Raw genomic sequence first — 17,438 nt, 5'->3', positions numbered from 1 at the left:
TTAATACTCTAACAGTTATAGTTAATTACACACCCACCCACCAATAAGAACATAAGGTTGCAAAGTCAAGCACTCATTTTGTCCCCTTTTGGGTATGTATTAAGATTAGGGCTGTCAAGTGATTAATCGCAATTAATCACACTGTTAGTAATGGAATACTATTTAGTTCAATATTTTTGGATGCTTTCTACATTTTTCAAATATAGTGATTTCAATTACAACACAATATAAAGTGTAGTGTCCACTTTATATTTATTTTTATTACAAGTATTTGCACTGTAAAAAACAAAAATAGCATTTTTCAATTCACCTAGTACAAGTACAGTAGTGCAATCTCCTTATCAAAGTTGAGCTTACAAATGTAGAATTATGGACAAAAAAACCTGCATTCAAAAATAACACACTGTAAAACTTTAGAGCCTGCAAGTCCACACATTCCTACTTCTTGTTCAGCCAATCACTCAGACAAACAAGTTTGGTTCCAATTTGCAGAGAGATAATGCTGCCCACTTCATGCCACCTGAAAGTGAGAACAGGCATTCACATGGTACTGTTGTAGATGGTGCCACAAAAATAGAGTCATAGGTCCCTTCATGCTTCAACCACCATTCCAGAAGACGTGTCCATGCTGATGACTGGTTCTGCTTGATAACTATCCAAAGCAGAGCAGACCAGTGCATGTTCATTTTCATCATCTGAGTCAGATGCTCCCAGCAGAAGGTTGATATTCTTTTTTGGTGGTTTGGGTTCTGTAGTTGCTGTATCCGAGCGTTGCTCTTTTAAGACTTCTGAAAGCATGCTCCTCCACACCTAGTCCCTCTCAAATTTTGGACAGCACTTCAGATTCTTAAACCTTGGCTCAAGTGCTGTAGCTATTTTCAGAAATCTCACACTGGTACCTTCTTTGCATTTTGTCAAATCTGCTGTGAAAGTGTTCTTAAAACGAACATGTGCTGGGTCATTATCCAAGACTGCTATGACATGAAATATATGGCAGAATGCAGGTAAAAACAGAACAGGAGACAATTCTCCCCCAAGGAGTTCAGTCACAAATGTAATTAACGCATTATTTTTTAAAATGAGCATCATCAGCATGGAAGTATGTCCTCTGGAATGGTGGCCAAAGAATGAAGGGGCATACGAACGTTTGCACCAGCTACAAAAGTGCCATGCGAATGCCTGTTCTCACTTTCAGGTGACATTGTAAACAACAAGCGGGCAGCATTATCTCCTGCAAATTTTAACCAAACTAGTTTGAGCAATTGGATGAAGTAGGGTTGAGTGGACTTGCAGGCTCTAAAGTTTTACATTGTTTTGGTTTTGAATTCAGTTATTTTTTTGAACATAAAATTCTACATTTGTAAGTTCAACTTTCATGATAAAGAGATTGCACTACAGTACTTGTATTAGGTGAACTGAAAAATACCATTTCTTTTGTTTTTTACAGTGAAAATATTTGTAATAAAAATATAAAGTGAGCACTGTACACTTTGTATGCTGTGTTGTAATTGAAATCAATATATTTGAAAATGTAGAAAACAAAAATATGTAATACATTTCAATTGGTATTCTATTGTTTAACAGTGCGATTAATTTTTCTGAGTTAATCGTGTGAGTAAATTGTGATTGACAGCCCTAATTATGATACAGTAATTATCATATACTATTCTGTCTAAGGACCCCCAACTTATTCAGTGCACAGGATGGACCATCTGTTTAACAGTTTTGTGCAACCATTTACTAGGTCTTTAAAAGTTCCATCATGTGGCATCATACTGACACCCACACGGGTCACCAGCAGGGTTGGAACCTTAGACTACCACTTGAGCAAAGGGGCTAACTGACTAATAGTAGATAGGCATCTTTTATGTGGACAAGCACTAAAGGAAGATGGGGTATTTTGCAAATGTCTTTCATAGTTATTTGCTAACAGCAGAGGAATGCTGAGACTGAGGAATCTCAGGCTGTGGAGGGGAGGGCTTTCTAGGGGGCAGACTACTGTGCTCTTTTCCTGAATCTTGACACTTTCAGCCACAAGGGTTAATTTGTGCCAGGGCTCTGCCTCAACACCTCTTCTGTCAGTGACATGTAAGGTGTGACCTTGCACACATCATATGTACAAAGTCACGCTGCCCCCTTTCTTTAGAAATTAAGCACTGGTCAGCCCATCTCCTCCAGTCTATCCCTCTCCCTTCTCCTCCTCACCCCTAATCCTAGTCCCACTGGCACCTCATCAGTCTCCACTCTTCAGGCTTCTCATTCCCTTCTCCATCCCAGTCTCCTTGCCCACCCATTTCCAGTTCCCCTCCAAAAAAAGTCTTATCTCCAGTCTCTTTGCTTAATTCAGTCCTAATTCCCTCAGTGCTCCTCATTCAGTCTGTCTTCCTCCTCCCCCAGCCCATGTTGCCTGTCTAAATTCCCCTACTGAGACTGCTCATCCAATCTCAGTTTGTTTCCTCCACCCCAGATCCTATGCCAGTCTCTTTCCCCAGCCAGTCTCTCCTGTACCCCAGTTCTCTGTCAGATTTGTCTTCTGTCCCTCTCCCTCCCACCCCAACTAGTTTTCAGTCTCCTTGCCCAGTCAGTTGTAGTCTCACCTCCTGCATATCAACTCCCAGTCCCAATTTCCCTTTCCCTCCCTGCAAGCCTTCAGTCCAAGTTTCCATCTCTAGGCTCTTTGTCCCAATCTGCTCCCTCTGTCCCCCAAAGGCCCAGCACTTGTCCTTTCTGCATTCAAATCACCCAGCTTCCTCCTTCACTCTGCTGGTAGCTAGTAGGGGGTCAGTGACAACACAGGCAGGCTCCCTTCTCTCAATTTAGGTGGCCGCACCTGGTGTGGTCCACAGCAACCCAGACTTTCAATTGCAGGGAAAATCCTCCTCATCCCCAGATGGAACTTGACTAGCGTCGACTGAATCTTTGGGGAATTTAACTGCTAAAATCTTAGAAATCCTTATTGAGCTTGTGCCAACTGCAATTTTTCAGAGGTATATTACCTGGCCAAATTTTGACATTTTCACAGGGATGGCAAAAGATCTATCCTGACACAAAGGCCACCATCTGTCAAATTTCAAGTCCCTGCTCCAAAGCATGAGGTTGCTAGAACTTTTCATAAAAGAGGTTGCAAGTGTTGTTTGTTTTTTAATGGGCAGACAAAGCTATTTTTCTCTAGTATCAGTCTCAAACAGCTGAACCATTCTGGCTGAAGTTTTTCCAGAAAGATTCAATCTGAGGCAGATACCTAACATGGAAAATTTCAGCCTGAACCGTTAAAGTTTGGCAAAGTTACAAGCTACTGAAGACAGGGCCTTGTAATGGAAAGTGTTAGGTAACCTTAATAATAAGCAGCACTACCAGCCCAGCCATTAATAAGGGATATTTTATGGAAAATACTTCAGTTGGCTTATTTGAAGGAAAAAAAAGTGTCTTAAAAGCAGTAAATGTTAACAAACAGCATATTCTTCCCAAGTTTTAGGTATACAGACTTTCATTATTTCATGTTAATAAAGTGGGATAGTTTTAAGAACAAAAATATCTATGTCTTAAATATTGCTTTTCATCAGTAGATCTCAAAAAGTATATATCATTATCCCCATATTACAGATGCCAAAACTGAGGCAGAGGTGAAATGACTTCTCTTAGGTGCTATATATATAAAAAAAAAGTTGTTTTCTTAAAGTTTTTCCTCTGTGATTAGCACATTGTGGAGAAGGATGGAAAATTACATGTAGTAATTTTTAAATGCCATTTCCCAAATCAAACTTACATTTTAAAATAAAATATTTGAAACTCTCTCTTTACATCAAGATCTGAGTGCAAGGGTCTGCATTTCCACTGCAGCAGATTCTGCCCTCAGATATCTGAAAAAGTAAATAAAGTGCCTATTTATATTCTCTCATTTTTAAGAAGGCTTTTCTTTCATTGTGTGACTTCACTTTTCAAAGCAGTCTTTGCTCTGTGCCTAATATCAATCTTATCATCTGCCGATCTATAGAAAGTGTTACACGAACACTGTCAGCTTGAAAAAAAAAAGTCACACTCCTGTCAGAAACTTTCATACCCATTCTAGTTTAAAGTAACAAAAACATTATATAAGAAACATGTTACATGCCCTGCAATCCCCTCATATTTTTTTTTTTAAAGTTTGCTGTATATTTTTGTGCAGTCATGTTTCTTTTCGGCCAAAGAGATTCAGATATTGACACAGGAGCTGACATGCTGTTTAAAGAGCACAACAGAGAAACTGCAATATTAAAAGCCTGTTATTTTTTAAAAAAATAATCAAGTTGATAGTATTCCTAAAACATGATGGAACCATCTTATTAGCGCACAAGGTTTCTCCCCTCCCCCCCCCGGTAGATTTCTTTCACTACTAATAAAATTCCTATTACTTCACATATAGTAAAATAGATTATAGTATAAATATACTATAAATATATAAATGTTGCTTAATATTGTTAGGAACTGGATATAACAACGTAGTGTCACATTGTCAAATACAGAAGAGATCTTGAGACTTCTAAAGCAGAAGAAAGATGACTCATAAGAATCATGTTATGAAAAACAGAAAAGCTTTTAAATGGTATGACTTGTAATTTCAAATATATATACAAAAAATGAAGGTGTATTGTTTTGCTATGGCAGCAAAAACTATGTACAGATATCAGACTCCTAAAGGCAGAAGTGTTTTGAATGAACATACAACTACTTATTTAAAATTCCCAAAGTAAAATATGTTAGAGAAACTTTGATTGAACTGGTCTCAAGTAGTGCTTTTAAAAATAAATGACAATGAAGGAGAGACTTTGAAGTGTTACAAAAATTTTCCTAGTTGTAGAACAATTCTAAAATTTTCTATCATTAAACAAACCAATTCAATACTTGATTTAAGTGGGAGCTGAAGCTGCTCAGTGCTTATGGAAAATTAGGCATCTTATTTAGATGCCTAAATATGGATTTAGGAACCTAACTTTAAGCACCTGTTTTTAACAATCTTGGCTATTATATTATCATTACCTTTAAGATATTCCACACTTGCATGGGACAGAGCCTTTTAATTCCCAGAATGGATTTATGCCTTTGCCAACACCGCCACCTGGAGGAAAAAGATAGTTACCTTTTCCATAATTGGTGTTCTTCAAGATGTGTTGCTCATGTCCATTCCATATTAGGTGTGTGTGTGCTCGCCAAATGCACCGGTGCCAGAACTGTTTCACTTAGCGGTATCCGTAGGAGACCGGCTCTGGTGCCCTCTGGAGTGGCGCCCGCATGACACAGTATAAGGGGCGCTGCCAGCTCCCCCCACCCTCAGTTCCTTCTTGCCAGGCACTCCGACAGTGGGGAAGGAGGGCGGCCTGTGGAATGGACATGAGCAATACATCTCAAAGAATACCAGTTATGGAAAAGATAACTGTCTTTTCTTCTTCAAATGCTTACTCATGTCCATTCCATATTAGATGACTCCAAAGCAGTACCCTTGAAGGTGGGTAGGAGTTAATGGATGTGTAGATTGCAACATGGCTCTGTTGAACTCAGCATCATCCCTGGCCTGCTGAGTGATGGGGTAATGAGTGGTAAACGTGTAAACAGAGGACCACATTGTGGCTCTACAGATGTCCTGGATAGGGATGTGCGCCAGGAAGGCTGCCAAAGACTCCTGAGCTCTTGAGTGGGCTCTGACAATCGGCGGCAGTGGAACCTCCAGCAGGTCGTAACAGCTCCTTATGCATGAGGTGATCCAACTGGAAATCCTTTGGGTGGACACCGGAAGGCCCTTCTTTCTGTTTGCTGTAGCGATGAAGAGCCAAGTTGATTTACAGAAGGGCTTGGTATGTTCTAAGTAAAAAGCCAAGGCCCTTCAGACATCCAGAGCATGAAGTTGCCTCTCTTTACTGTCTTGAGTGGTTTGGGACAGAACACCGGGAGGAAGATGTCCTGGTTCATACAAAAGGTGGATACCACCTTCAGAAGGAAGGCTGGGTGGGGCCACAGCTGAACTTTGTCTTTGCAGAAGACTGTGTACAGTAGTTCTGAGTTCAAGGCTTGAATTTCAGAGACCTGTCTCACCGACATCACCACCACCAGGAATGCGACCTTCCATGACAGGTGGGAAAAGGAGCAGGAACCCAGCAGCTTGAAAGGCGGGCCGGTGAGCCTAGAGAGGACCAAGTTAAGGTCCCACAGTGGGACAGGAGCCCATATCTGTGGGAAGAATCTCTTGAGCCCTCTCAAGAATCTGATTGTCATGTCATGGGAAAACACTGCCTGTCCTTGGATAGGCAAGTGAAAAGCAGAGATGGCCACAAGATGCCCTCTAAGGGAAGTGTGTGCCAGGCCCTGGTTCCTCAAATGGAGCAGGTAGTCCAGAACAGCCTGTATAGAAGAACACGAGGGAGAGATGCCATGCTTGGATGCCCAGCGGGAAAACCTCGTCCACTTGGCCAGGTAAGTCAGTCTAGTTGAGGGCTTTCTACTTCCCAGAAGGACCTATTGGACTCCTTCCGAACAGGTCCTCTCCTCCGGGTTAAGCCACACGCATCCACACCAGGAGGTGGAGGGACTTGAGGTTGGAGTGTAGGAGCCAACCGTGGTCCTGTGACAGCAGGTCTGGTCGGTTGGGTAGGGGCCAGGGAGGGGGCGCTGACAAGCTCATGAGCGTGCCGAACCAACACTGGCGAGGCCATGCCGGGGCGATCACGACAACCTGCACTTTCTCTCTCGAGATCTTTGCCAGGACTCTGCTGATGAGTGGAATTGGACGGAACGTGTACATCAGGCTTCCTGACCACAACAGGAGAAAGGCATCAGAGAGGGAGCCTTTGCTCAGACCTTGCTGAGAACAGAATTGGTGGCATTTCCTGTTCTGTCTGGTGGCGAACAAGTCCACTTGGGAAGTTCCTCACCTTTGGAAGATCATTCAGGCTACCTGTGGATGGAGTGACCACTCGTGGTGAGAGAAGAAGTCCCTGCTGAGCTGGTCTGCCAGTGTATTCTTGCTGTCAGGAAGGTGACAAGCTTCCAGGTAGATTTTGTGGCTGATGCAGAACTCCCATAGATGGAGGGCCTCTTGACAGAGAGCCAAAGGGCGTGCTCCCCCTTACCTGTTGATATAGAACATCGAGGCTGTGTTGTCCATCAGGACCCATACCACCTTACCCAACAGTTGGGGCAGGAAGACACCGCACGCCGGCTGGACTGCTCGGAGCTCTTTGCCATTTATGTGCTACTTCGCCTCCTCCGGGGACCACATCCCCTTTGTCTGGAGGTCTTAGGTGTCCGACACCAACTCGATTGAGTGATGGGGGTTGTTGAATGGAACCCCTCCAGGACAGTCTCGTGATTGGTCCACCATTGCAGCGAGGTAAGTATCGCCCGGAATGGTAATGATCTTTTCCAGAGGGTCTCAGGACTGGGAATAGACCATTCCCAGCCATTGTTGCAGGGGCCACATCCAGAGCCGGGTATGGTGGATCACATAAGTGCATGCCGCCATGTGGCTTAGCAGGCACAGATGAACCCTGGCTGTAGTCAGAGGGATCACGGAGACTTCCGAGATGAGGTTCGTCAGCATGTGGAACCTGTCCCATGGCAGGAACACCCTGGTGCAGGTCAAGTTGAGGACCGCTCTGATTAACTCTATCCTCTGCACCGGCATTAATGGCAACTTTTTGTTGTTTACCAGAAGGCCCAGAGGTGGCACGTGGCTTGAAGCACCACAACATCCCTTTGGACTTAAGACCTGGAACTACCCTCAATCGTAAACGTACGGATAGATCGGGATACCCCAGCGCCTGAGGTAAGCAGCTACCACCAACATGCACTTCGTAAAACACTCTCAGTGCTGTCGCCAGGCCAAATGGGAGGACCGCAAACTGGTAGTGGTGGGGCCCCACCGTAAACTGGAGGAAGCATCTGTGTTCTTGAAAGATCACCTATGTGGAAGTATGCGTCCTTCAAAGTCAAGGGCAGCATACCAGTCTCCCAGATCCAGGGAGGGGAAAACAGAAGTTAGGGAAACCATGCGGAACTTTAACTTCTTTAGATATTTGTTGAGGTCTCTCAGGTCCAGGATGGGCCGTAGACCACTCTTGGCCTTTGGGATTAAAAGGTACCAGGAATAGAACCCCTTGTTCCTGTACTTGAGAGGAATTTCTCCCACTGCACCCAGCTGTAGCAACCCCTTTACCTCCTGTGCAAGGTGACTCTCATGAGAGGGGTCTCTGAAGAGGGATGGGGAAGGTGGGTGGGAAGGGGGGGTAGAAAGGAACTGGAGGGTATAACCCTGTTCCACTGTACTGAGGACCCATCGGTCCAAGGAGGGAGAAAAAGGGAAACGCAGTTGGAGAACACTGGGACAGATGGATCCAGAGAATAGTAGGCCACCCTCAAATGACCATTTGGTCCCTTACTTGGCATGGGTCGGGCCTGACTGGGCAGAAGGTGGAGGTGGGTGGCTCGGACATTGCTTGTAGCCGTTGGCTCATTTGTGGGGCTGGTCCTGCTGAGGCTGGCTCCCCTGGCCATGCGGCTGCTGCGGTCTGAACCGCTTACATGCTGGGGCTCAGACGTAAAGACCCAGGGTTTTCAGGGTGGTGCGGGAGTCCTTTAGGCCATGCAATTTGCTGTCTGTTTGCTCCACAAATAGGGCTCAGCTGTCAAAGGGCAAGCCCTGCATTGACTGCTGAGCCTCAGAGGAGAGCCCAGAGAGGAGCAGCCTGGAGGCTCGCCGCATGGAGATGCAGAAGCCATGGTGCGGGCAGCAGCATCAGCGGCATCTGATGCCGCCTGGAGGGCTGCCCTGCCCGCGGGCGTGCCCTCATTGAGGGTTGCTCAGAACTCCCTCTTGGAAGCCTCAGGAAGCGATCCTTCAAACTTGGCCATGGTTGGTATGACTCTAATATGTGGCAAGCCAAGGAGGGCTTGGTGGTTGGCCAATCTCAGCTGAAGGCTGGAAGATGAATAACTTATGTCCAAAGAGATCCAGCCTCCTCAAGTCTTTATTTTTGGGGGTGGCCCTGGTTGCCCTGGCCTGTCTTTGTGGTTAACCTCTCCTACCACAAGGGAATTAGGGGCTGGGTGGGAGTATAAGTACTCATGCCCCTTGGTTGGCACAAAGTACTTGCGTTCGGCCCTCAGAGATATGGGCCAAGGAAGAGGGGGTCAGCCACAGGGCATTAGTGATTTTGGAAACCTCTTCATGAAAAGGTAGGGCCACCCTGGAAGGAGCAGAGGACATCAAACAGAGTCTAAGAGCTCTTCCAGTTCCTCTGCCTGAAGCCCCAGGTTGGAAGCGACCCTCTTCAAAAGTTCCTGGTGCGCCTTGGCGTCATCCTGAGGAACTGTGTGAGGGGACCCCGTGATAGCCTCATCTGGTGACGATGAGGACGATGGAGGTTCCCGCGGCACCAGAATGTCCACTGGTGGTCCAGCAGCTTGCTCCCCTGGGTCCTCCTGGACCTGTGGGATCCTTCCCCCTGAAGCGTCGAGCACTGGAAGGGGACGGGATACCAAGGCCGCTGGCCTCTCCGAGGCTCCCAACACCGATCGGGCAGCTTGGGATTGTTGGGTGAACCCCCAAGGGTTCCACAGGTACTATGGCACCGGCCACTGCCCTTGAGGCCATGGAACAGGTTTCAGTGCCGTCGATGCTGTAGGCACTGGGGCTTGTCCCACAGCCAGGGAACATTGCTTTGTGCTGGAGCTGTAAGCGGAGTGGTCGGTACCAGGCAACCAGGAACGGGTGGAGTGGTGGCTCGTCCAACACTGCGGTGCCGGTTGCTGTGACCCGAAGCCGACCTGTCCGAGCGAGTCAGGTGTCTTGGTAGGGTTTTCGGAGACCGATGGCGTTTGGCAGATCTGTGTCAGAAACCCGGCAATCCACACCTCATGCTGCTTGACCAGGACCAGGAGCCACTACAGGCCAGTTGTCGTGAGGAACCTCGTGAAAAGGGCAATCTCCTAGAAGACAGACGATGACGACTGGGCGATTGGTGGTCTCTGCTTCCCGATCAGTCCTGAGATCAGTATCAGGCCTTTGGAGATGGTCAGGGCAAATCCCTGAGATCTTCCCATGCCCCAGAGTGTCTGTGCCAATCCGCCAGTGAGGAATGCCTCGAATCCCTCCACTGGTGTCCCCAGTGCAGGGACTGAAGGGGGCTCCACTGAGCCTGCCGCTCTAGTCCCGAGGCATGACGCTATCTGGAGTCACAGGCAAAGTACAGGATGGGTTGCACCGCTTGACTTGAGCTGGGGCCTGACTTCCTGAAGGGGGTGTTGAGTTGCCCGGTATAGGTCGTGGCTCGCCCCCCAGCCCTCTCCTTTCCCTTGCAGGACCAGAGCCATGGAGGGAGACCAGTGCTGGCTCGTGGGTGGCGCCGGCAGAGCACTGCGCACGGAGGCCATGGTGCTCTGTGCAGAGGCGGACCACTGCTCCAGTGCTGGAGTGAGCGCCAACTCCATTAGGAGTGCCTTAGACGAGTTTCATGCTCCCTCTTCGTCGCAGGTTTAAAGGACTTGCAGATACAGCACTTGCAACTTATGTGCCCAGTGCCTAAGCACCTTAGGCAGCTGGTATGTGGATTGCTGACGGGCATAGGCGGTTTACAGCGATTGCAGGGCTTAAAGCCTCTGGACCGAGGCATGCCCCATCCCCCGGCTGAGTCCCATTCAGGACTAACGACGAGTTGAAAACTACTACTAAGGGTTTAACTAAGAAACTACTAACTATATATAGAACTATTTTACAGGTTTTCAAAGTTTGCAAGAACAGAAAACGAAACAACGCTAGCCGAAGCAGATGTTCCAGTACCATCACTGGCAGCAAGAAGGAACTGAGGGTGGCGCCCCTTATACCGTGCCATGTGGGCGCCACTCTAGAGGGCGCCAGAGCTGGTCCTCTACGGATACTGCTAAGGGAAATACTTCCGGCACTGGTGCATGTGGCAAGCACACACACCTAATATGGAATTGACATGAGCAAGCACTTGAAGAACTAGTTTTTCTTAGCTCCAAGCAGCAAATTTTGGAGGACCTGAGTGAGTTTTTACTGTCCTTATGCCAGTAAACTCTCATTGGTCAAAATGTAAGCTAGGCTAAGAACTACTATGGATGCCAGATCCTGAATTCCTTAGAAAGTCATCTCTTATCACCCAGTTTTTGAAGCAAAGCAAGTTTACTTCCTGAATTGTTGGTCTCAACACCTCCAATAGGATTTTCATATGGCACTTAGAATATCTGCTTCCTCTCCTTTTAAAATAAACAGAGGATCCATGACTGGGTTACATGAAACGCACACAAGGGAAGGGTTCCATTTTTCACAACTGAGAGGAAAAAATACCTGGAGAAGTTTTCCCACCCACAGCCAGTTATGATAACTTGAGGAGTAATTTTGTAGATATCTAGCACGCTATTGAACCAAACAACTGCATTCTGTCCTTACCTATAAAGTAAAAAGCTGTATTCACTATGAATACAGTGCAACCTGTCTAAATTGCCACCCCTATTTAAACAACGAATTTGTCAATCTAATAAAAAGGCAGAACAGAATCATATTTGATCAGTTTAGATTCACCCCTACAGACAAAGCTGTCTCTAAGAAGGTATGGACATATATGGAACATCTTTCAGAGATGGTGCTCGCAACATTGGGGGCTCTAAGCAGCAATATTTTTGGCATCAGCCCTGCTCGCCCCACACCACATAATAAAAAGCAAATAGGGGGCCCCCTGAAGTTGCTCAGGGTCCTAAGCAATTGCTGAGTCTGTTTATGCCTAGTGCCGGCTCTGCCCCAAAACAGGCTTCCTAAACAAGTATTTCTTTGGTGACTCCAGGCAATAGCCAAAGAAGGTTACCTAAAGGCACACTGCACAGCACAATAAGGGGTAAAGCAGCATTATTAGAACAAAGTATAGAAGACCTGGAAAAATGAGCTAGGTTCAAGGTAATTGGTGCCATTTAACTGCTGCCTTATGTACACCATGGTGTGGAAAGGATGATGAAAATACAACATTTAAATGGGCCACTCTCTTAAAACAAGAGGTGTTTCACTAAGTGTGGTCTCTTGTCCAAGTTTCACTGTATTTTTTTTTTGTAGTAACTGACATTTTTTTCCAAATATTTATTAAGAGAAGTTGTTGAAGGCTAGGAGAGTCTGAGATTCCATTACACACAATGAGTGGAGCATGTTTATTGAAATGTCCATTCTGCCTGAGAAGGATGTCACGGGCGAGGAGAAAAAAAAACAAAAAGACCAATAGGTTTTAGGATCAGTATCCCCTAACAGTCTAATACCTTTGTTGTCTTTTACAGCTCTTAGTGTTTGAAAAGTTGTTCAAAACTGAAGCCTAGAGACCAGGAAATTTCAAGCCAATCTGTTTCATCTCACAGAAAGAAGGGTCAAAGTTTAACTTTAAGATGCTCCTGAAACAATTTATGGAGGTTTGATCATTCATGTTAAACTGGTCTTCACACGCAGGAGCTGTTCTTAAGCCACTGTGTGCATAACGCATTCCTGAACTTATTTGTGAGTGAAGAACAGCCTTTTCTAAAGACCCCAACACTGTCAGCTGTTTAATTCTCTAACCACCATATGTCTGTTAAAGGGTGTAGCCAGTTTTGTACCTAGCAAGTTTGAACAACAATGTTTTGGTAGTTTCATTTAATTTCATCAGTTTAGGGGGTTATGAGGTCAGTCACCTCTGTCAAAGCATTACAGTATGGTCATTGCAAAGTATCCATCTCAGCTCCTTTTCAAAGCATATAAATGTATTAGGAGTCAACATGGACTAATTTTGTTTTATTACATATTTACTGTATTTAATAACCAAGGTAGCAATGTAATTAAAATGCTTTTATTTATCCAGACAGTACACCAAAATAGAGGTTGAATTGTACTCTTCGCCACTATGAACAGTAGATGCACATCCAATCAGTATTTAACCTCATATATTTTCTAATACACCAATTGCCTAAATTTGAACATTCAAGTTTTGTTCACAAGGATAAGAATTAGGTAGATCACAGTCCTAAGGAGCCTCACTTAGCCGTCACTCAAAACCCTGGTGCCAGATTGTCCCCTCCTGCACAGAACTTTTTAAGAGGAAAAAAAAAATGTTCCCGGGGCTTTCATTTTGCAGAAAACCAATGTCAATCCTTCCTCAACAGTGGACAGGAGCTACCATGAGGGGGGAAGAAGGTATAGCACGCTGTTGAGCCCAGTATTTGGAGTGCAAATGCCAAGTCTCCCCTCTTCCTTACTAGCATGCCTTGTAATTATACTGCCGTTCACTCCCCCATTGCAACTGCACAATCCCACCCTTTCTAGAGACATATAAGGTACAGAATGGAAGTTAACTGTGACCAAAGTAATAATTCCTGCCACATTTGCCACTTCCCAGGAGAGAATGCCACTGACTGCATCCCATGTTTACCATTCATCCTGCTCAGCCAGACATACACCTACAGTGTCCCAACCACATAGCATTCACATGGTAAGGCTTCCATCAGTTCAAGCATTCAGTATAGATGCAGCTTCTTTCTTTAACTGTTACTTTTGGAAACCTCAGTGTGTGTTTACAAACAGATTCTCCAAAAGTAATTCACAGTAGATTATGCCTGCATGGCCCACAAAAAGAGCCTCTATAACTCAAAGTTTTAAAATAACCTCACAAAAAAACCCCACAAAATTGATTTCCTTCTGTGGCCTTGAATATTTAAATATGCTCACTCAAACCCACAATCCCCAACTCTTATTATCAAGCGATCGCTTACCTCTCAAGATAAGGTAGCCTTGTGAGTTATTGCCGTTACCCTGGCTGAACTCCATAGCACCTTTGCATATCCGACTCTAGACCGGTCATGAATTTTTGAATTTGCTCAGCTGCAACAAGGATGAAACAGTGTAATTAAAGTATTGTGTAGTTAGTAAATAAAAATTCTCACCCTTTGCTGTTGTGCAAAATCTAAGAGTAGTCATGACAGATTTCAGCTAACTTACAGAAAAAGAATTCTGTTCCCAATTAGAAGACTATATAGGAAATTAAGTATTTATCAGTCCAGATTGCCCAAAGTAACACTGATTCCAGAAAGTGTCTAATTCCCCATGCCACCTGCAGGTAAGATATCCAAAGAGCTATCACGACACACTGAATTACAGAACAGAAGAAACAGGTAATATAAAAACTAAGATCTGCATGGAGACTTTAAGTAAGACACTGTTGCTATCTATATCTTCACATAGACTGAGAATGTCCTAGCATACACTTTACCCCCATAGAAAAAATACTAGTCAGCTGTCACACTAAATACCTATTTGTATTTCAGCTACTTACAACAGAAAACGCAATGGCCGTACGGCAAGTGCATCATATACCATCTACTTTCCCAAATTTTCCAAACCCAGTGTCAAAACCTACCATAAAACAAAACTGCCACTTTTCAGGGCCAGTGCTTTATGTATTTTTTGTAAGCAGTCTTTAAAAAACCTTCAATACTAAATAATGAGTCAAATTGTAGACACTGACATTGTTTTACATTGTATATCAACCATTAGCTATGTTTTAATAAAAGTTGAAGATCACCCTCTGAAATTCTTGTGGGCCTTCTCTTTATGCTGTCAAGAATTAAAACTCTGATGTTATCCCCCACAGCCAGGCTTTTTGATTCCTCACAGTGGTATACACAGGTGTTAGTAACACTGGCTGGGATGGACTGCAAGGTCAGTGAGGTAGGAACTGAAATTAAGTGAGCATATCCTTGTGATTTTATAATCCACCACAGCCAAATCTAACACTCCATACATTTAAACACTGCTTAAACAGCTACCACATAAAAGATGCGTGCCAGGGAAGACATGCAGGAGGGAAGAGAAAAATATCATCCTTAGGTGGAAGGCCTGCACCACAACTTACATACAGGTATATGGATAAAACTGATCAGTTTCCAGTGTCTGTAAACACACGTTAACAAGCACTATATTCACTTTTACAGAGTTATCCTGAACGGAAACAGAATGATTATTTAATAAACATGGAGGTTCACTCAACGTGTAAGTGGGGGAAAAAGACCTACATGAGATCACTTATTGAACAGGCTCTGCTGTTTCCTCTCCAATCTCTCCCTCTTCATGCTCCCAAACCATCCCTTCCTCTGGAACTTACAAAGTGCACTTTTTACTCCCTGTGAGGCCCTTCCTTCCAAGAGTCTTCCTTATTTTGGATTCACCAGCTGTGGGGAGTAGGATAGATCAGCTTAAGCTTCTGCACGAAGTGAACTTTTCCCCAAGGCAATACACACCTCTAATAAAATAAAACAAACAGATATTTGTATATGATGACATTAATAAAGTTGTGTTTCCAATATCTGATTGTAAGACTAAAGATAGATGGTACTTTCTTTTTAAAGACAAAAGAATATTAAAGTCAGTAAGCCCTTTCTCATACACATGGCACTATAAGAGAATCTGTGACATTCTATCCCACAGTAGAATGCAGCCAGCCACAAGCTTTTAATGGGTGAGATGTACAAAATATCTTCTCTTCAAATAGTCATCTGGGGGAAAAAAAAGAGTGATGAAGCTCCGACTAAAGTATTTTATACAATTAGGTTTTCAAAATTTGTTTTTTCCACCTTTATTAGACTTAACATTTGTGAATGATTAAAAAGTGAAATGTACAGAGTAATGATAATTTCATTGGAAATTTACCTAGTACAGTGATATATAAGATCTAGACTTAAGACAAATTTATCTTTATGAGCATAGATACATTTTGTACTAAGGCAATCAACTTCAAATATCCAGCCTGCATAAAATAAACTTCGTTTTTGTTTATTTTGAAAGCCAAACAACTGCATATGTATCCATGAAAATAATCATGTTTCCACCCTCAAATTGTCTATGTTTGTAACTTCTAAAACTAGCTGCTACTTTTGGATTTGGGGGTTCTGTGATTAATGTTACACAGTGTCAGGCACAGTACATGCATTCTACTTCAGTAAAAAATTGAAGACAATTCTGTACAGCTTCACCAGTTTTCTTGTTTTTTAGATCTCAGTTGAGATTCACAAATAGTAACGTCCATCCATATCTGCCATAGAATGACTATATAAAGTAACAATTATGCCAGAGAGGGGCTCACTTCTTCTTCTTTCCTTTTCCTTTTTTGCCTCCCTCTCCTGGCTGGAGATTTTGGTCACTACCTCCCATTTTTTGTGTCCTTGTTTTCAGCTTTGGAATTGTTTCTGCTGCATACAGCATCACTGATTTACCTAGAAACAAAAGGCAAGGGTTAATTTATATGAATATTTGTAACACTTTGAACATTAGAATCCCTAGCTAATGTTCGGGCCTACCCGGAACCCTCGTCAAGTTGGATACAAAGTCCCAAGCTCTGCTTTTTTCCCCTGTATCCATGGGATACTGGGTGTTCTCTGGAAGTAGGCACTCAGTGCTTGCTGGGGGAACTTGCAGAACAGTTTTAAACTGAATCATTGGAACTAATAGAATCCAGAGCAAGCCTAGAGAAAAGTCACAGTAATTTGGGACCTAATCAAGGAATTGAGTTGCTCTTTATCAATTAGATTATGATCTAGCCCAAGGGTTCTCAAACTTCATTGCATCGTGACCCCCTTCTGACAAGAAAAATTACTACACGACCCCAGGAGGGGAGACTGAAGCTTGAGCCTTCCCAAGCCTCACCGTCCCACATGGGGGCCAAAGACAAAGCCAAAAGGGCAGAGCCTAAACCAGAAGCCCAAGGGCTTTAGCCACAGCTGGAGGACCTATAACCTGAGCCCCACCACCCGGGGCTGAAGCCCTTGGGCTTCAACCCTGGGTGGAGGGGCTCAGGCTTTAGCCCCAGCAAGTCTAATGCCAACCCTGGTAACTCCATTAAAATGGGGTCGTGACCCACAGTTTGAGAACCGCTAACTAGCTTGCACAGACAGACAATGAGGCGCAGCCCCCGCCGCCCCTTACCTCCCTATAGCAGTTACTTGCCTCAAAGGTGAAAGTGTAGGGGAAGACCAAGCCTCCAAAAAGCCATCACATTGCCTTCTGTTTATATGGACTTGGCATGCTAATATTGTAACTATCTGGGCTAGTCTGGACCTCAAAAGGACAAGTGGATGGACAACCAAAACATGCTACAGGGGAGCAAGATGCTGACCCAACTATTTGCTCCCACCAGAAGACTCCATGGCTCTATCTTCCCCTTCTGATCAGTGGAGATCATGAAGCCATCACACCATCAATGGCACTTTCTTGTTTCTAGCATTTTCATTCTCCCACTCTGTAGATTAGTCTTTGCCCCTTTCCTTTCTGCACACTAATTCCTCACTTACCTGTCAATATTAAGAGGGCTTCTTTAGTTAGGCCAGTTAGTATTTTAGATTTCCTATGAGCATTTTAGGGAGAAAATTGCAATATCAAACAGGATTACTAC

The 17,438-nt window shown here is 44.3% G+C and overlaps 1 protein-coding gene across 6 annotated transcripts in view; it reads right to left on the bottom strand.

The window, feature by feature from the left end:
* SRP19 (signal recognition particle 19) overlaps positions 1–17,438 on the bottom strand; it is a 33,325-nt gene that overhangs the window by 6,411 nt on the left and 9,476 nt on the right. For 3 of the 6 annotated variants that reach the window (XM_077817318.1, XM_077817319.1, XM_077817313.1), the window contains one exon: positions 13,768–16,263. In XM_077817318.1, coding sequence (XP_077673444.1) covers positions 16,130–16,263 — 134 coding nt within the window. In that variant the 3' untranslated portion in view covers positions 13,768–16,129. The remainder of the gene's footprint in view (positions 1–13,767; positions 16,264–17,438) is intronic. The other 3 variants (XM_077817314.1, XM_077817315.1, XM_077817316.1) reach the window with 3 other exon arrangements.

The sequence above is a fragment of the Eretmochelys imbricata genome, chromosome 5, assembly GCF_965152235.1.
Source record: "Eretmochelys imbricata isolate rEreImb1 chromosome 5, rEreImb1.hap1, whole genome shotgun sequence".
Taxonomy (NCBI): domain Eukaryota; kingdom Metazoa; phylum Chordata; order Testudines; family Cheloniidae; genus Eretmochelys; species Eretmochelys imbricata.
Note: the sequence above shows the minus strand (reverse complement) of the source record. Positions and strands in the feature narration are given on the sequence as shown.